Source organism: Triticum aestivum, chromosome 5D (genome assembly GCF_018294505.1).
Source record: "Triticum aestivum cultivar Chinese Spring chromosome 5D, IWGSC CS RefSeq v2.1, whole genome shotgun sequence".
Classification (NCBI taxonomy): Eukaryota; Viridiplantae; Streptophyta; class Magnoliopsida; order Poales; family Poaceae; genus Triticum; species Triticum aestivum.
The window spans coordinates 97,892,720-97,912,722 of record NC_057808.1 but is presented as its reverse complement, the minus strand read 5'-3'; the positions used below and the strand labels follow the sequence as shown (position 1 = coordinate 97,912,722).

The following is a 20,003-nucleotide window of genomic DNA, read 5'->3' as shown; positions in this document are numbered from 1 at the left end:
ATATCACAGAAATATCTAGTCCAGATTATCGTACATACATAAACCGTCTAAAAGAGAGCAGATGGGAGTGACAGAGATGGAATCAACATATATGAAGAATCAAAGGGTGCCCAGCTCGGATCAGATACACAGTTGAATGAAACAGGCCAAAAGAATGTTGTATAGTACAATGCCGTTACAGCCTCAGCAGGGGCGCACTAATCAACACGCTCCAATCACAGAAAGCAATACAACGAATGGGTGATCACCATTACACGGATGCAGCTGGATTAGCCAACCAAATCAACACGTAAATCCCTTCCTCTGTGTTGAGAGGAGCGTTGGTCAGAAAAATCAAGTCAGTTTTTGTACAATCATCTCCTCTCTGTCTTCCTAGCTACAAAGGAGGAGCATCATGCCTTTGGATGGTCTCCAAAATCAGCTCCCTACGAAAAAGGCTTGCTTCATTCCAGTGATATGTCGGAACAAGCAGGAACTACAAACCTAATAATCTCCGGGGATCCCAATGCTGATGCTGACAGGAGAGACTGGGTGCAGGTTACAAAGGTTCGAGCTTGCCAGTACGCCGAAGGTTGCATCGTAGGATACCTGGCCTGCACAAATCACCAAACATCTAGTCAGAAATGACCAACTAGTTTCCTATAACTAAGTTGTGAAGCAGCATACAAAGATGACATCATATTTCAGAATGGTTCTCAACTATTCTGCTTGTTATTTTTCAGTCACTTGCACACACAAGTGTTAAATACTGTGCCAGCTACTATAACTGCTTTAACTGTGCACTTGTCATCTGAATTCTGAAAGGATGCCAAAGCCAGTTCCCAGTTAATTTCTGTCCACTCCATAATTTTCAATGGGAAGTCGTAACTTTTTCATACAGCCAAACCAATGCAGAAATGTATTGCAATATATGATTATATATGCAAGGACATCCCACAAATTATACTGCTGAACTAACACTCGTGGGATCAAAAGGACATGCTAGCCTCACGAGTTATTAGTAAAAGCAGCATCAACACTCGAGCACAAACAGCTTACTCTGCTACATGCAGTACGTACAGGCCTGCAGGGGTGATAGAACTGACCTATTGGATTCTAGTGCCACCAAATCTTCTGATGCTACCAAAAAGTTATTCAAAGTTCTATTTTATTTTAGATTGTACTCCTTCTGTAAAGAAATGTAAGAGTGTTTAGATAACTAAAGTAGTGACCTAAATGCTCTTATATTTCTTTACAGAGGGAGTATTAATTTGTAACATAATCTAACATGCTACAAAACTTAAAAATTAAAAGGGCAGCCCGGTGCACGTAGCTCCCGCTTGCACAGGGTACGGGGAAGGGTCCGACCACTTTTGGTCTTTTGTATGCAGCCTTTCCCTACATTTCTGCAAGAGACTGTTTCCAGGACTCAACCTGTGACCTCATGGTAACAAGGAACAGCTTCACCGCTGCGCAAAAATCAAACTCAAACAAAATACATGTAACAAGCAACATAAAGGAGAAATTCTGCTGTGAATAGTACCTCCCTCCCTCAATCTCTCCAGGATACTGTCTAGTAGGAACTTAGTCACTAATCTTCGGTATAGGCCAACTCTCTTCGTGTGTTTACTGTGCCATTGATAAAAGAAAAAAGCACGCCTAGACAGGCCTTTAATGTGCGCATAATTGCGCTCAAGAAGCATGCCTAGTGCCTTTTCCCACTTAAACTCACACAACTTTCATGCAGAGTCGCTGATGCAGCCAACATAGAATGTTCTCTCTCTTAATAATCAAGTAGTAGCACATTTCTAATTTCTAAGTAGTTGGTCAAAATACTACTGTACCTGTTTTGGTCTTAACCCACAACAGAGAGTAATCAGGACTATGCTTACTATCATCAGAAATCCAACAACAGAGAGTAATCATGACTATGCTTACTACCATCGGAAACCCTAGGCCCTGGCTATTGCTCAAAATTTCTTCTCATCGCTGACAAACATTAGGGCACAATAATCCAGGCGCCCTTAGTTTAAAAGCAGGCGGTGACGCATATCAACACATAAAACTCCCAATCTAAAGTTTCTACCGTACGACATGTAGTGCAAAGTCTACATAAGATTACTTACTACAGTTGGGTATCCTTTTCCGACTTTCAGGTAACCAAAACAGACGTGCGCTGCATTGCCTAGCACAAACTTGTGTGGGCTCAATCTCATTTGATTATGTTCAGTTTAAATGAAACTCCAATGCAAGTAAGGAACTGATAGCCAGCAGCAATTATCACAAGTGAAACATTTCAACATACCTCAAGATTCCACAAATTGGAGATCCACCGTCAAACTGAAATGATCATAGATCCCTTCTCCCACACTACAGCTCGCCATAATGCAACTCCATGCTGGGCACTGCACTTCTACCAACCATATTAAATCTGGGGCAGTTCCTGTGGGTTATCCATTGATGCCCTCAATATCATCCCAGCCCTCCGCTTCCGGTCATCCTTTTGTTCCTCCTTCAAAAACGACGGGTCCTCCCTCAGATCCATGGAATTTGAATTGAGGGCCACTGCCAGGGGCTTCTTGTTTACTCCAATCTTCAGGTGCACTGGTGCCCTCACCTTTGGAACAATGCTCTTTTGGTTCTGATTCTGGTCCCAACCTGTCCCAGAATCAAGCTCCATAGCACTTGCACCCTGAATTGCTGGTGCAAATGCATCAAGGACAGAAAGTTTCTTCCGCTCAGAAGGGATATCAACCTCTGACACCTCCTTGTCTCCATGCGGCAAAGCAGGCTCAAGAAAAGGATTTCTCTTGCTCCCAGCTGGTTGTGTCTCCTTCCCTTTGGCTACACTATCCTCAGAAACCACTGGCCGAAACCCATCAGCGCCCGCAAGGGCCAATCGTTGCTGCAAACTGAGCAGCGACTTCTCGGCCTTCCTCCGCTGCCGCACCTGTTCGACCATGTCCACCCTGTCCTTGGCCGCCTGCTCACTCCACACCTCTGTCCTGACGTAGGTGTGTGGGTCCGGAAAGGCCGGTAGCCACTCGGGAACATGCCTCATCCCAGTCTCCCTCTCAGCCACAGCAAAGCTGGGTGTGGGCTGCGGAGCGCGGGGTATAGGGAACTTGGGCAACGGACGCGTGAATGGCACCTCGTCCTTGGAGTCGACGAACGCCATGAGGTCCTTGACGACGCCTGAGCCGACGAGGCAGCGGCCTGAGGTGCCGGCCCCGGCGAAGCCATCAAAGTCGGTGCCGATTTCCTCGAGGGACTGGATGATGTCGTACTCGTTGGCGAGCGCGCGGCCGGCGAGGTTGGCGTGGAAGGCCGCGGCCCTCCCGAGGTGCGTGAGGTAGCGGAGAAGGACGTCCACGAGCGCGTCCACGGCCGAGCGGTGCGTGCAGTCGAAGCCCGCGGCCTCGAGCGCCTGCGCGACCGCCGCCCGCGCCACGGCCCTCCCGAACTCGTCCCCGCTGCCGCTGCCGCTGCTGCCCGCGCGGTCACTCATACTGCTCCCTCTTGTCCTCCCGCCGCTCCCGACCGGTCATACCGTCGAGCACCTGGCGGGCGTGGCGGTCCCAGATCCGGAGCTAGGGTTAGATCTCTCCTTCAGCCACGCCGTCCGCGCCACCATCCAGGGCGAGCCGGGGGGAGCTAGACGCAGCCGCGCGCCGGAATTGCGCGCCCGACCGCCCTCCCGCCCGCCTCGAGCTCGCGCCCCCGGCGGGATTCGAATTCGGTCGGCGCGAGACGGCGCGGCGGGATCGCGCGGTGGCGGGGAGCGGGGATTGGGCGGGAAATCGAGGGCGGGATGGGTTTGATGGGGGTTTGGAAGCAGGAGACCGTTGGGGATTTAGGGTTTGGGGAGCACGCGCGGGTTCGGGTGGGCTCTGATCCGAGCACGCGGGCGAGCGAGGGGGAGGTGGAGACGAAGGCCTTGGGGAGAAGGGAAGAACGCGTCCGCTTGACTTTATAGAGGAGGGCGTGTGGAAATCCCGTGTGCGTGAGCCGGGTGAGCGGAGCTCGGCGGGGACACGTGGCGCCGGACGGTTGGTTTCGCCTCGTGGACTCTTTCCAGCGTGGACGCCGTGTTCTCCACGCGGGGTTCTGTTCCTCGGGCCTCCGCAGAGGAAGGCGGCCCAACTGGCCCAGTTACAAGTGAAATATGCGGAAGGACAACACTAAAATAGTACAGACATTTGCCTCAAAAAAAACTAAAATAGTACTCCCTCCGTACGGAAATACTTATCGGAGAAATGAATGTATCTAGACGTATTTTAGTTCTAGATACATCCATTTTTATCCATTTCTCCGACAAGTATTTTCGGACGGAGGGAGTACATACATTTGCCTCAAAAAAAATAAAAATAGTACAGACATAAACTGGTAAAATGAAAACTAGATTCTGTTCTGTTATCCATGGTTGCAATGAACAAGACGGTATGAGAAAGAACAAAATTTTCATGGCTGAACAGCCAGTGATACAGCATTGGCATGCTTCATGCCAACATGACTACAACCCATAACAGGATGAACTGAACAGAGGAACCGGACCGATCACCGGCATCCATGCCGCTGGGAACATGTGGCAATGCAGCATCTGGCACGTCGATTTAGGTCTGTTTGCCCCGTCAGTGGTTACGCTTGTGGACCTCCACGCTGCCTGCTGACGCCAGGTTCGCGGCTCGGTTGCTGCCAAAGTTCTTGCGGTTTGATTCCCTTGCTATTCTCGAACCAAACTGCACAAAGCATCAGATGGAATGGAAGTGAAGACACATGAGTTTCCAGCACAAGAGTGCTCAGGCATATTGTATGTGCGGACAATCGAAATACAGCTGAGCAAGATTATAATGCAACAGTTATATAATCGTCGTTTTTAAGCAGAGACAGATTCATAAAAGGTTTAAACAGTGACATCGGGCCCTCGATTCACACAATTAACTTGCTCTCTTGTTGTTGCCTACTGTAACGTTTTAACACACAACACTACAACTATTCTACTGAAGGAAACAAATGGTTATAAATTATGTACCTGGATTGCTCGCTTTGGCAGAAAAGCAGCTTCTTGTAGACCCAGCAGCTTTGCAACCTGCAGCATTCTCACATTACTGAATCAGCAAAAGGGGGTGGAGAACAGAACATAGTGTGTAACAACTTAAATATAGATAGAGTTCAGAAAAACAAAATGCAAACCTCTCTCAGAATCTTCTTATCACCCTTCCCCACAGGTTCATCAAGTTTAGTGATATCCCATAGTGGAATTTCCAACAATGTTCTGATCACACTCTCATCAAGAAATGGAAAACGAGCCTGTCGTGGGCACATGGGTACACATCAGCCACTAAAAGCCTATAGCCAAAGCTGAACTAAAAAAGCATGACGAAGATTACCTCCTTGCCATGGTCAGAAATGCACCTATCGTCTCTTCCCATGTTTCTTTTCCAAATTCTTTGCACATCTAGTCTCATTTCCTCGTCCAGTGAAACCCATCTAAATAGGGGTACAAAACATGAATTTAATTTGTTTTTGCAATATCTGCAAAAAATCTCAAACGACAGTCACATTATTTAGCATGCAGTACACTAAATCAATGCATACATACCCTCCAACTCTATATTTAGTACGATGTCTACCATAACCAGCACACTGCTCATCAGCTCCAGAACCGACTAAAAGGACTCTAGATGTTGACTTGTGCTTGTAGCGATCACCATCTTGCCCATTCACCCAACCATCCCCGCTAGCAGCTAACCATAGGGCTATACCAATGTTCAAATCCTGTGCAAAAGATCCAGCACTGTAACTCAAATAAATCTAACAGGAGCAAAAGAGCATAGTAAAAATTTACCAACAGTCCATCATATTTTCAAATTAAACAGATATGTGTGAATGAATAGAGCAGCAGTGCTAAATATTATCTTCTATTGTCCAGTACATGGTGCACACACATGAAGACGATTGTGTCATATGACGGAACTATGGTGAGCTGTGATCTCAAGGATGCCAAAGGGTGTTCAGATTTCTACTCCCACCAGTCCACCACTAATCTTACTGCAGCCTCTTACACATAATCTCCCACAGAACCACTAGGAAGACGCAACCACCATAACGAACGCGCATAATAACCAGGTATTTTTATAAGTAAATATAAACTTGGTTAGAAGGGATGGGGAATTCGGGGGGCCGGGAGTTGATGGGCATGCGGATGTAAGTGAGATGAGAACTGGAAGTTTAACGGTCCAAATGTGCATCGTTGCTCAAAGAATGTTTAATAAGTCTTAGTGTTTCATCATAAATTGGGATGTCTTAAAACTACAAATCAAATTCCTCAAGAGTTTCTCGTCTCTTGCAAAACAGGGGACCAGGACTAAAAGCAAACACCCATGTCAAATCCTACCTTAAACTTCCTCCTCTAAACTCCATCTCTCAATTATTAACAAACAGGTCTAGTCCATGAGACCAGTATAAAACTCTTATCTTTTATTATATGCCAAATATGATCCCAAAAGAAAAGATGGTCTTGAGTCTTGACAGACTTTTTTTGTATTGTCATATGCAAAAAAATAAAAATAAAAAAAATGCATGATTCGAAGTTTACAACACCATTCCAAAATCCAAATCCAAGATGAATTAAATCGAGTGACACTGCATGGATGACTCGATCGTTCATACGTTGTTTGGCCGTCAGCATTGTAAACCAAGGAAACTAACCTAATGAAGCATTAGTAGGATATAAGAAGGTACACACCATATAGGTATTTGAAGGGTATATCAGTGACATCACGTGTTCACTTTCCTCTTTCAAGTTGGCCAAATTACTGTCAATCTCAACAAGACGCCATCTGCAAATAAGACAGTGAAATGAATATCATAGTGAACACTTCATTTAGTATTAGTCTGACACACTGATAAAATTTCTTTTACATGGCCAGACCAATGCATCAGCATAATATTGGCTAGCATGGTAAAATAAAAATGCAGGACAAAAAAAGTTAATCGATAAGTGAACGATGCAACACAAGGATACAGTATCAATCACTTCAATTAAAGCAACAGAACATTTACAGTGAATGACGGGCATGATCGAGGAACTAAGAAAGCACAACCGTAAAATAATGCAAGACGCAGAAGACAGATTATGCACATTAGAGCATATTGATCATCTGATGGATAGAAGGCTTGCAAAGTAAACATCATAAGGTTCATCATGTATGAGGAATTCATTAGGCTATAACACAAGTGCCAGAATTTGAGTCTAGAATTCATTTTGCACAGAAACATGATGGAAGTACTGTCTGTCTTTTGATATGTGCAAACCAGCATCAATACAAAATCATCTATGTTCAGCACCAGATACAAGCCATCAAGGCAAAGAATATCGAAAGTTCAGGTCAAATCACCTCCGCAGAGGGGAGATTCTCTGAAGCTCCTTCAGTCCTGCCAGTGAAGAAACTCTATCTGGAGCTAGCTGCCCATCAAAACTGACATTCAGCAAATCAATTGTCCCTGCGCAAAATCTTAGTTAGTTTGTCCTCAAAAACTAAAGTTTGTGGTGTACTATGAAGCAACTAACTTCCTTGCTATTATGTTAAAAAGATGATAGTGATGAATAAAATGTAGTAGCAACACACTTGAACATACATTTGGAATCAAGGCACTGGTCTAGTAATGCTGCAAGTATCATGGAGTCCAAGCCACCAGAGAAAAGGATTGCTATCGGGGCCAACTCCGCTTCCTTGAGTTTATTCAGATCACCCTGTCCACAGCAAGGACTCTGTAAAGTTGGCCTGATAGACTAGTAACAGAAAATGCAACATGAAAAAGGTAGAAGCATTTTCCTTCCAAGAAAGAAGATAGAACCATTTCAATGAAGGTCTCAAATCATTATTACACTGGTGGAGTTGTAAAAAAAGAAGGCAATATTACAAATATGTTGGTTACTCACCTGATACAGTATGTTCACATTGGTTCGCAGCATTACAGATTCCCTTAGTGCAATTAATACTCTATGTGCTGAAACATGATAGAAAAGTATCAGCATTAGTAACTTCCTAAAGTTAAATTATCTCGGGTAATTTTTAGCAAACATCTGATGCACCTGACTGTATACCTGGAGATAGGCAAATATCTGATGGGAGATCTCTTTTCTCAAACCCATTACTTGTACTGTCTTCAGCTTCTCTGAAACACGAAGACAAGTGATGGTTCCCTTTGTCAACAGAACCCATGGCCGAAACCAAGCCATCCACAGTAGGAACTGTTGATTTTCTCTCCCATCGTATTAACGTATGCAACGAAGAATCCGTCCAATCATGTTTTCTAACTTCGACGACACATCCTTCCCTCGTACATGCGGCATTATTATCAAGGTCTTTCAGGTGAATGCTGTATATCCCACAAGGAAGCTCTTCCCAGTAGCTAACTTTGGTATGGTCAGAAAAATCAGGGTCTGCTCCTGCCTCCAAACCATTTACTTCTGTTGCTGCAGGAGTGAAGAGGAGTATATATGAGAATGGACATGCACAATTAGATACGAGTTACAACATTGAAAGCATGTACAAATTCAGAAACATCACAGTTTATTTTCAGTTCAGGAATGTTTTCACCTTTTGAAAAAGATGATGAACAAACCATTGATAAGATACTAAGATAGATACATGAATTCACGCTTATCTTACCAGAGTTATTCCTTGAAAACGAAGGGGGTGATACTGATGATAATATAAAGCGTGAATCATCAGGAGTGGGCCAATGTACCAACAGGCTTCTTCTCCCAAATGCATCCCGGCCAAACCACAATGTTTTTGAGTCTGTCTGGAAGTTCAATGTGACATCTATGTTAGGAAACAGAGTCTACAATGAAATGAAAACAAGCCAAACATCACAATTACCTGCCTGCCAGTATATCAAAGCCCATGGTCCTTTAATAGTGGAGAGGATCTGTGGAACTGATTTCCCTACGCTCTCACGGCAAGGGTATGCTTCATCTCTATCAGCAACATGGAGGTCACAGCAACAGAAAGATTCCAGTGAAGACAAGAGTGATTGTGTGTCATTCTGATCATTGGCAATGTTAATTCCTCCATATATCTCACCTTATAATGAAAATAACAAGAGCAGTGTGAATTTCATGTAACATAATCACTCCAGTCCTTAGATACTTGGATTAAAGGAAAGCAACAATAATATGCCATCGATACATCGATGTGTGGTTTAAACTAAAAATCAGAAGCATTTCCTGTGTACTGAAATCAGGTATATGTGCACCATGCAAAAGGGATTACAGTTGCTGTTGAATGTAAGTCTGATCAACAAATCATTTAAGAAAAATAATCAACTAAGCACTACCAAAAATGTGGATGTCCCAGTATATAACAGCATATATGAAACATATCAGAAGACATCGATTTGTAAAGAAAAGAAAAAAGAAAAACAATACCGTCTTTTTAGTTTAACAGCATTACCATTATACACTAGAACACTTCCTGATTGCGCCACCAGTGGCTGCGAAACCGGCTCAGCTCCCCTGAGCTGCAGTGTCGCGCCAATGAAGCACAACTCCGTGGCACCAACACCACCACCAACCCCGTCTCCACCGTCACAATCTACGCCATCTGCAACACACAACAGTCGTCATAAGGGATGGCCAAAGCGACCAAAACTCCAAAGCATTACAAAGCATTAGTGAGGGAACCGCCACCTGTAGCACCTACGATGCTGCTGTCCGCCGCGCAAAGGTGGAGCCTATGGCATCCAAGGCTGTCCGGGCCTCGCCGCCGCAGGGCCTCCTTGAGCTCACCCACGGACACGCCCTTCCCCTACATGTACAGCTTGGCTCGATTAGGGTTTAGGGTCTGGGAAACAACAATGGGGAGGGGTTTAACTCTGCTTTGGTTGGTTGTACGGATGCTAGTGACAGTACCTCGTCGGAGAACGGTGTTCCGGATGCAGCGGCTTCGGCGGCGGCGGCGGCGGTGGAGGGGGAGACGACTAGGCAGTCGCCGGATAGGACGAGGGCTATGCCGCACATCGCTGACTTCGGGACCCGCTTGCCAGTGGGGCGCAATCGCACGCTCCGGCGCCGTGCATAACTTTTTTTTCTTCTTTTTATGGTACCTCTTTTTTCTTTTTTTTTAGACAATCTCGCGAAGCTTTATTTAACCCGAGCTCAAGTTTACATATACGAAAGAAAGTCTCCGGGGTGTCCTAACCAAACATGGCGGCCCGCCCCCAACCGTAGAACATGCTTCGCTAAATTGTGAGCCTCGAAATTCAAGCTCCTAAACTCGTGAACAAAATTACAACTCTGGAAAGAATGACTATGATCAATTATTTCATGTAAAATTGCTCTATAGCTTGCCAAATGCTTCTACTTGATGTCGTCCACCACCACTTTGCAATCCGATGCAATATGTATGCTCTGGACATTGAGATCCTCAGCAAGTGCTAGTGCCTCCCGAATAGCTAACGCTTCAACCGTAGGAGGATCAGATATATTCCTGAGGACAATGGCGGATGCCCCCTAAAAAACTCCCTCTTTGCTGCGGCAAATAGCTGCTGCAACTCCTCGGCCCCGTGCTATCGCAGCATCAACATTGATCTTTAAGAAACCATCAGGAGGCGAAATCCAATACGTAGGCGGACCCTAGGTTGACCCGCTGTGTTGTTGCATGGCTTTTCCAGGGCATAAATATCTGATAAATAAGACTGGATGAAACAATTTGTTGCCATAGGACTCTGGAAGATGTCCTCATAAATCGCCTTCCTTCTTGCTCGCCAAACAGCCCAGAGCGTGACAACCAGCAAGACAAAATCCTTCTCTGGTAGCTCGTCGTGCATCGAGAATAACCAGTTTTTTCGTCGATCTCCTGGTTTTGGCTTACCTTATCTGTCAAAGCCTCATCAGCAAGGGCCCAAATGCATCTCGACATAGTACATTCCAGCAGGGCATGTCTCCATGAATCCTCGCATTCGCACAAATTACACAAGTGTGTATCCGACATGTGGCGATGATGTAAAATGTCCGCTGTTGGCATCGAGTGTCGCGTCAGGCGCCACAAGAAAACCTTTAGCTTGGATGGGATCCTTATGTGCCAAAGATCTGTCCATGCCTTTCGCGTCGCGCTCGATGCTGAATTTCCTGCATTAACATCCATCCAGTTCTCTCTACTCTCCTTTGTGTTCATGATCATATGATAAGCCGACTTCACTGAGAAACGGCCATTTCTCTCGCTGGACCATGCCCAAAAATCATCTACCGCCCTCGTACACAAGGGTATCAGGATGGTGTCTGCGTCGAAAGGTAAGAATGTGGCCCGTATCAAATCTTCCTTCCAGGATGCTGTTGTGTTATCGATCAGCTCAGAAACCATCATAGGAGGATTTGTAACTAGTGAGGTGATCGGCCGCATTGGTCCAACCCGAGGCAACCAATTGGTCTCCCATATGCTTGTTGTGGCTCCATTCCCAATGCATCTAATAATACCCTGCTTCAATATATCCCTGCCATCGATTATGGCGCGCCATATCTGAGATGGTTTGCCGCCAAGTTCTGCTTCTAGGAAGGAATGGAGTGGGAAATAGACAGCTTTTAGAATTCTGGCGCTAAGAGAATTGGGTTCCTCAAGCATTCTCCACGCCTGCCGTGCGAGCAATGATAAGTTGAAGATCTCTATATCCCTGAAACCCATGCCACCGAGATATTTTGGTTTTGTCATAACATCCCACGAGACCCAACATGGCTTCCTCTTCCCCTGCTTACTTCCCCATCAAAACTGTCTGATGATAGATGTGATGTTGTCACACAAGCCTCTGGGTAATCGAAAGCACGCCATGGAATAAACCGGTATGGCCTGGGCAACCGACTTAATCAAGACTTCTTTCCCTGCAGCTGACAATAGTTTCTCCATCCATCCCCGTACCTTCTCCCAAACTCTATCTCTCAGATATTTGAAGGTACCCATCTTTGACTGTCCGATGTCTGTTGGCATTCCCAAATACCTGTCACTTAGAGATTCATTTTGAACATTTAGAACTTGCTTGATATTATCTCTCAAACTCTGGCTGCAACCCTTGCTAAAGAATATGGATGATTTCTCCATGATTAATCCTCTGCCTCGAAGCCCTGCAATATACATCCAGTAGGTTTGATACCTTTGTGGGCCCTTCAACACTTGACTTAAAAAGCAACAGGCTATCATCTGCAAAGAGGAGATGGTTAACAGACGGAGCTGTCGGTGCCACCTTGATCCCTTCAAAACCAGACGACTGAGAACTAGATTTCAAGAGGCACGAAAGGCCCTCTGCTGCAATCAAGAAAAGATAAGGGGAAATAGGATCTCCCTGCCGGATTCCACATGTAGGTGTAAAATTCTCTAATTTCTCACCATTGAACAACACCGAGAAGGACACAGATTGCACCATAGACATCACTGTTTCGGCCCAAGCATGTGCAAAACCCAACTTCTCCATCATGGCTCGGAGATATGACCACTCCAATTTGTCATAGGCTTTCATCATGTCCAGTTTCAACGCACAATAATTGTTGGACTTAGCTCTATTTCTCTTCATAAAGTGCAAACACTCATATGGGCAAATAATATTATCAGTAATCAACCGACCTGGTACGAAGGCCAATTGTTCCTCAGAGATGATATCTGGAAGAATTACTTTGAGCCTGTTGGCCACCACCTTCGACGCAATTTTATAAATGACATTACACAAACTGATGGGACGGAACTGAGAGAGTTGGGTCGGATTCAGAACTTTAGGTATAAGAACCAGGACAGTGTCGTTCACACAATCAACTCCTTCCTCTCCTCTGACGATCCTCAAAACTGCTTTGGTCACTTCCTCACCACAAATATCCCAATGCCTTTGATAGAAATGAGCTGGGAAACCGTCCGGTCCAGGGGCCTTCGTTGGGAACATTTGGAAAAGAGCAGTTTTTACTTCCTCATTTGTGTATGGCGCTAGGAGCATAGCGTTCATTTGTGGAGTAAACTTGAGTGGGACCGTCGAAAGTACCCGATCCATATCAGCAACGCCTACTGAAGTGTACAGATTCTTATAGAAATCAGTTACCATCCTCTTCAGCTCCTCTTGATCTTCTATATGTGTGCCCATAGCGTTCGCTAGTGCTTTTATCATGTTCTTCTTCCGTCGTTGGCTTGCTCGCAAATGGAAAAAGCGTGTGTTTCTGTCCCCCGCCGAGAGCCATTCCAATCTAGCACGTTGCCTCCACATGAGTTCTTCTCTGTGGTACAACTCAACTAGTTTTTCGTTGATTTTCAGCTCTATATGAGTCGGTGCTGTCCGACTAGGATCTGCTCGCAGGCGCTCCAGCTCCAACTTCAACTGTTTGATTTCCTTACAGACAGACCCAAAAGTGTTTCTATTCCATGTGATCAGCTCCGTCGAGATGTTCTGCAGTTTGTTCCTTAGCTCCTCCATACATACAGCTGGGTCCATTGTTGTCCAGCTCGCCATAATTGTATCCTGCCATGTTTCGTGGGTCTCCCACATCACCTCGTATTTGAAATCTCTCTTATGATTTTGCGGCGCGGTCCCTTGTAAAGTTAACAAGATAGGACTGTGATCTGACGTGGCTGCTGTCAGGTGTTTCACATATGCATCTGGGTATCTTTCATTCAGTTCAGCAGTGGCTAAAGCCCGGTCTAGGCGCACACGGGTGTAGCTCCCACCCGTCACCTTTTTCTCGTATGTCCGGAACGGTCCTTGACAGCCAATATCCATCAACATGCAAACATCGACAACATCTCAGAAACCTTGAATATGAGCATTACTACGTTCTCCTACTCCTACTTGTTCATCCGGACGTAGGACTTCATTGAAATCGCCAACACATACCCATGGAAGCTCGCTCAAAGTGCTTATTCCCTTCAACACATCCCACGCTTGGTAGCGTAAGTGTGTTTGTGCCTCTCCATAAAATAGTGTCATTCTCCATGGGTCATCACCCGGTTCCTCCACTGAGCAATCAATATGATACACAGAAAAACCGAGAATATCAATCTTTATTGGATTATTCCAAAAAAATCCTAACCCACCACTTCTGCCTTGACTACTTACAGCATAGCTATTATCATAACTATTTGTTCCTGCTAAATTTTCTACCATAGTCCCTTCTATTTGTATTTCAACGACGCAAAGCAGGGTAGGGGCAAAATTCCTCGCGAGATCGTGAAGCTCTCGAACTGTCACGGCTTTGCCCGCACCGCGACAGTTCCAGCTCAAGATACTCATTGCGCCGGCGGCGCTCCTCGAAGGAGCCCGCTGATGAGGCATTCATATGATTTTCTGTGGCATTCTCTTCCCTATCCCCAACCAACTCCAGCGTCCTTCCTGCTTCAGCTTCGTTGTTCCCCTTCTTAGGCCTCTTGTACTCCTTTCTTGGTGACACATAGACAGGCGGGAGCGGTGGAACTAGAGTCTGGTTTTCTCTGACCACCAGTGATTGCGAGGTCTCTGACCCTCCTTTGGACAGACTAGTCTCCGATGAAACCACCATATTTTCAACAGAAGTGCGTTTGTTTGACGGAAGAACCTTCGTCGTATCCAGTCCCACAGCGGTCGTATCTGCTGCTAAATCTTCCTTCGATCCATCCTTCGGGGCCGCCCTATTCTATTGGGCATTTAAACGCCAACTCTGGCTTGGGTCAAAAGGTTCACGGCCCCTCCCACGTCCTCCTGTCCAATTTCCTCCTCTACCTCGCTGTGGTGCAAAGTTACCACGGTTGGGTTGCCTGAAGCGTACATTGTCAGCTAAGATAAACCCCCCCCATTCAAAACTGGACTCATCATGCTCCCTTCTCCACACTCCTCATGCCAATGGACAAATTCCCACAATTGTAACAGAAGGTAGGCAACTTTTCATATTTCACCTGATATTTGATCCTCTCCTCCCCCTTTCTACCAGTGACAAAACGCTTGATCTTAGCATTGATGTCGATCTTCACCTTTACCCTCACAAACTCACCAAAAAAGCCTGCTGGGAGCTTGAGCTGGACTTCTTCTACCTCCCCGATGCACGATGCTAGGCCTCTTACTGCTGGTTCAATCAAGAACTTGTCCGGGAGACGGTGGATCTGGGCCCAAACCGCTAGCTTGTCCAACTTGAAAGTATCAGGGTTTCTGAAGCCATCATACTCCTCCATGATTACAGCCTGCTCCCTGAATAGCCATGGTCCATCGATCATAGTCTTCTTCCAATCTCCTAAACATCCAAACTGCGCTGTGAACAGATTTGCTTCGATCCTCCTCCATACCACCTGTTTCGCAAGATTCCAGGTACCTCTTTTTTCTTTTTGATTGAGAGAAGACGGCGACGTGCATAACCGGTTTCGTAGCACGAGGCCTTGGGTTTGGTTGGGGGCTTGGGCCCAACAAAGTGTGTGTTCGGTTGTTTTTTTACTCACCAAGCATAAGGACATCTCCAATCATAAGGACATCTTCAAGGTTGACTCTTAAATCACACACCGCATCCGTCGGTGGATGAGTAGGGACCAGTCTGTGACAATGATGCGAGAGCTGGCCATTCCGTTACATTTCGAACGATTTAAAAAACAAATCTATGCAAATTTAAACAAATTGGATGAATTTCTTTCAAACTTGGATAAATTTTACATAAAACTAGATGATTTTTGACATACTTGACTTGGCCCCTAGTCTAACCTAGTCTAATTGATCGTTGGCCGGCCATGAGCCCCAAAACTGATACTCCGCCTCCACGAAGCGCCCAAGCGACTAATCGATCGACGATGATGAGCGTGTCAAGCTTAGCTTCAACGAGGAGGGAAGGAGTGGTGGCGCCTTCGTGGGGCCCAAGCACCCGTGCCCTCTCATGCTCTACTATTCCTCATTGTTGGGGATGTTCGGGGGCGTGCTGGCTTCACCGTTGTGGCATCGAGACGTGGCTGACGCGGAGCTGGAAACGTTGTCCGTGTCGTCGTAAAACTCCGCCGCTACCTCATTTATCTCCGTGAAGGTGGCTTCTTTCTTCATCTGGAGGATGCGGTGTCGCCTTCTTGAGTGCCAGGGACAAGATTGTTTTTGTGTTTTGTGTGCATGTACAAGTGAAATTGTTTGTTGTAAGAACTCCTTCCGTTTCGATAAACCTTGATTCTTTATTGAGGAAAATACTTATTGCAAGGTTACTTCACCCTTACACTTGGAGTATACCCAACCACTCTTATGAGAGAGCAAACAAGATTTCTGGCACCGTTGCCGGGGAGTTTCTTCTCAAATAAACTGGTGTTATACACTACCGCATCACTTCCTTGTTATCTTTCTTGCCTAGTTACTTTTGTTTTATTACCAAAAAAATACCAAAAGGAATTTAAAAATAACACCGCACTTCCTATTTACCTTGCTATCATGGCTAGTTCTCCACTTTTTGTCACCACACTCAAGCTAGAAGTGCTAAATTTTAAACAAAAGGTGAAGAAAGTTTAAAAGATGCTTGGTGATACGTCTCCAATGTATCTATAATTTTTTATTGTTCCGTGCTATTATATTATCTGTTTTGGATGTTTTATATGCATTAATATGCTATTTTATATTATTTTTGGGACTAACCTATTAACCTAGAGCCCAGTGCCAGTTTCTGTCTTTTTCCTTGTTTTAGAGTTTCGCGGAAAAGGAATACCAAAGGGAGTCCAAACGGCATGAAACTTCCGCGATGATTTTTCTTGGACCAGAAGAATTCCAGAGGACTTGGAGTACATGTTAGGGAAGCCACGAGGCACCCACAAGGACGGAGGGCGCGCCCAGGGGGGTAGGGCGCACCCCCATCCTTGTGGGCCCCTCGTGACTCCACCGACCTATTTATTCCGCCTATATATTCTCAAATATTCCAAAACCTACCAGGAGAGCCACGAAAACACTTTGCCACCGCCGCAAACCTTCTGTGCCCGTGAGATCTCATATAGGAGCCTTTTCCGGCGTCCTGCCGGAGGGGGATTCGATCACGGAGGGCTTTTACATCAACACCATTGCCTCTCCATTGAAGCGTGAGTAGTTTACCTCAGACCTACGGGTCCATGGCTAGTAGCTAGATGGCTTCTTCTCTCTCTTTGATTCTCAATACCATGTTCTCCTCGATGTTCTTGGAGATCTATCGGATGTAATACTCTTTTGTGGTGTGTTTGTCGAGATCCAATGAATTGTGGATTTATGATCAGCTTATCTATGAATATTATTTGAATCTTCTCTGAATTCTTATATGCATTATTTGATATCTTTGCAAGTCTCTTCGAACTATCGACTTGGTTTGGCCAACTAGATTGGTTTTTCTTGCAATGGGAGAAGTGCTTAGCTTTGGGTTCAATCTTGCGGTGCTCGATCCCAGTGATAGAAGGGGAACCGACACACATTGTATTGTTGACATCGAAGATAACAAGATGGAGTTTTCATCATATTGCTTGAGTTTATCCCGCTACATCATGTCATCTTACTTAATGCGTTACTCTGTTCTATGAACTTAATACTCTAGATGCAGGCAGGAGTCGGTCGATGTGTGGAGTAATAGTAGTAGATGCAGGCAGGAGTCGGTCTACTTGATACGGACGTGATGCCTATATTCATGATCATTGCCTTAGATATCGTCATAATTATGCGCTTTTCTATCAATTGCTCGGCAGTAATTTGTTCACCCACCGTAATATTTTCTATCTTGAGAGAAGTCTCTAGTGAAACCTATGGCCACCGGGTCTATTTTTCCATCATATAAGTTTCCGATCTACAATTTTAGTTTCCGATTTACTTATTTTGAAATCTTTTACTTTTCGTTCCATAAAGCAAAAATACCAAAAATATTACTTTACCGTTTATCCATCTCTATCAGATCTCACTTTGCAAATAACAGTGAAGGGATTGACAACCCCTTATCGCGTTGGGTGCAAGTTGGTGTTTGTTTGTGCAGGTATTCGGTGACTTGTCCGTTGTCTCCTACTGGATTGATACCTTGGTTCTCAAAACTGAGGGAAATACTTACTCTATTGTGCTTCATCACCCTTTCCTCTTCAAGGGAAAAACCAACGCAAGCTTAAGAAGTAGCAGGAAGAATTCCTGGCGCTGTTGCTGGGGAGATCTACGCTAAGCCAAGACATACCAAGTACCCATCATAAACTCTCATCTCTCGCATTACATTATTTGCCATTCGCCTCTCATTTTCCTCTCCCCCACTTCTAAAACGGATTTTGAAAAGATTTGCCTCTTCTTCGTGCCTCTTCTGCTCGTCTTCTTCGTTTGCCTTTTGGTTGCTTGTTTGCTAGATTTGTATGCTGCCACCATGTCTAAAACTGGGGAGGTTATCATTGAAAATCTTGAGGAAAAACTCGAATCTTGTTCTTTGGATCATGAAACTGAAAATCCTCCTAATTACAAAACAAAAATATTTCGTGTAGGTGAAAGTGCAACTATCCCTGGGTGGTTTTGGTAATTATGAACAACATATAGCTCATTGAGCTAATGCTATTTCAAGATAAATATTTCAGGAAAGCTCAATGATTGGCATGGCATGGATTAGAAATGCGGACCCCTCAAAATGCTAAGGACAAAATATTGACTCAAGCTCTAAAGCTCAAGACTACATTTTACTTTTAGTCATCCAAGATCAAATTGAGTCCATAGGAAAAGCCAATACTATTAAAAGGGGATGAGGTGTTGCTTAATGGCTTATTTGCTCAAAGTGCTTAGTGATATGCTCCAAAACCCTCAAGCACTTTCTCATATCCACATATGTCCCAAACCCAAAGTCAAACTCGGCCTCACCGAAACTTTCTATCCGGCGCCACCGAGTTCAGTTGACATAGCCACTGCCACAAAACCCTAGTCATTTTGGTCTTACCGATAGGGATCTCGGTCTCACCGAGATGGGATTGCAAACTCTCTGTTTCCCTTCGTAATGTTTCGGTCCAACCGAGATGAGCGATCGGTCCCACCGAGTTTGCCATGCAAACTCTCTGTTTCCCTTTCGTAATGTTTCGGTCTCACCGAGATGAGCGAATCGGTCCCACCGAGTTTGCCTGACCAACTCTCTGGTTAGCTTATTACCAAAATCGGTCCCACCGAGTTTGTGTAATCGGTCTCACCGAGATTACATTATGCCCTAACCCTAATGAAATTGGTCCCACCGAGTTGACATGTCGGTCCCACCGAAAAGCCTAACATTCACATTTTGAACTAAATTGGTCTGACTGAGTTTCATTATTCGGTCCCACCGAGTTTGGTGATTTGTGTGTAACGGTTAGATTTTGTGTGGAGGCTATTGTCGGTGTCAAAACCGGCGGATCTTGGGTAGGGGGTCCCGAACTGTGCGTCTAAGGTCGATGGTAACAGGAGACAGGGGACACGATGTTTACCCAGGTTCGGGCCCTCTCTATGGAGGTAATACCCTACTTCCTGCTTGATTGATCTTGATGAATATGAGTATTACAAGAGTTGATCTACGACGAGATCGTAATGGCTAAACCCTAGAAGTCTAACTTGTATGATTGTGATTGCCTCTACAGACTAAACCCTCCGGTTTATATAGACATCGGAGGGGACTAGGGTTGTACAAAGTCGGTTACAGAGAAAGGAATCTTCATATCCGAACGCCAGGCTTGCCATCCATGCCAAGGAGAGTCCCATCTGGACACGGGAGAGAGTCTTCTATCTTGTATCTTCACGGCCCATCAGTCCGGCCCATGTCCAACAGGCCGGACGCCTGAGGACCCCTTAATCCAGGACTCCCTCAGTAGCCCCTGAACCAGGCTTCAATGACGAGGTGTCCGGCACGCAGATTGTCTTCGGCATTGCAAGGCAGGTTCCTTCTCCGAATACTTCAAAGCATCCTTTGAGCACAGAAAATGTGTCCGGCTCTGCAAAACAAGTACCACACACAACCGCAGAGAGTATAATATTTCACGAGTCCAATCTGCTGACAAGTGACATCACGTCCCCGCCCGGTCATTATTTCGAACCGTTTTTAGCCTCCCGCTTCCATGTTTCAAGATGCGGTT

General features: G+C 45.3%; 2 protein-coding genes across 3 annotated transcripts; both read right to left on the bottom strand.

The window, feature by feature from the left end:
* Positions 1-92: 92 nt before the first annotated feature.
* LOC123119674 (transcription initiation factor TFIID subunit 8) lies at positions 93-3,929 on the bottom strand. The gene is made up of 2 exons (XM_044539563.1): positions 2,285-3,929; positions 93-593 (listed from the first exon to the last, which is right to left on the bottom strand). The coding sequence occupies exon 1, from the start codon at positions 3,485-3,487 to the stop codon at positions 2,405-2,407; it is 1,083 nt and encodes a 360-aa protein (XP_044395498.1). The 5' UTR covers positions 3,488-3,929; the 3' UTR covers positions 93-593; positions 2,285-2,404.
* Positions 3,930-4,341: 412 nt separating this feature from the next.
* Positions 4,342-10,096, bottom strand: LOC123119673 (asparagine synthetase domain-containing protein C4F6.11c). Of its 2 annotated transcripts, none has more exons than XM_044539562.1 (15): positions 9,902-10,096; positions 9,680-9,797; positions 9,444-9,593; positions 8,871-9,074; positions 8,658-8,789; positions 8,090-8,461; positions 7,925-7,992; positions 7,621-7,735; positions 7,380-7,485; positions 6,728-6,821; positions 5,582-5,757; positions 5,370-5,469; positions 5,173-5,289; positions 5,012-5,068; positions 4,342-4,718 (listed from the first exon to the last, which is right to left on the bottom strand). In XM_044539562.1, the coding sequence occupies exons 1-15, from the start codon at positions 10,007-10,009 to the stop codon at positions 4,611-4,613; spliced, it is 2,025 nt and encodes a 674-aa protein (XP_044395497.1). In that variant the 5' UTR covers positions 10,010-10,096; the 3' UTR covers positions 4,342-4,610. The 2 variants fall into 2 exon arrangements, with proteins under 2 accessions (XP_044395497.1, XP_044395495.1); XM_044539560.1 differs by having other exon boundaries at positions 8,658-8,793; positions 8,875-9,074.
* Between the last annotated feature and the right edge of the window lie 9,907 nt (positions 10,097-20,003).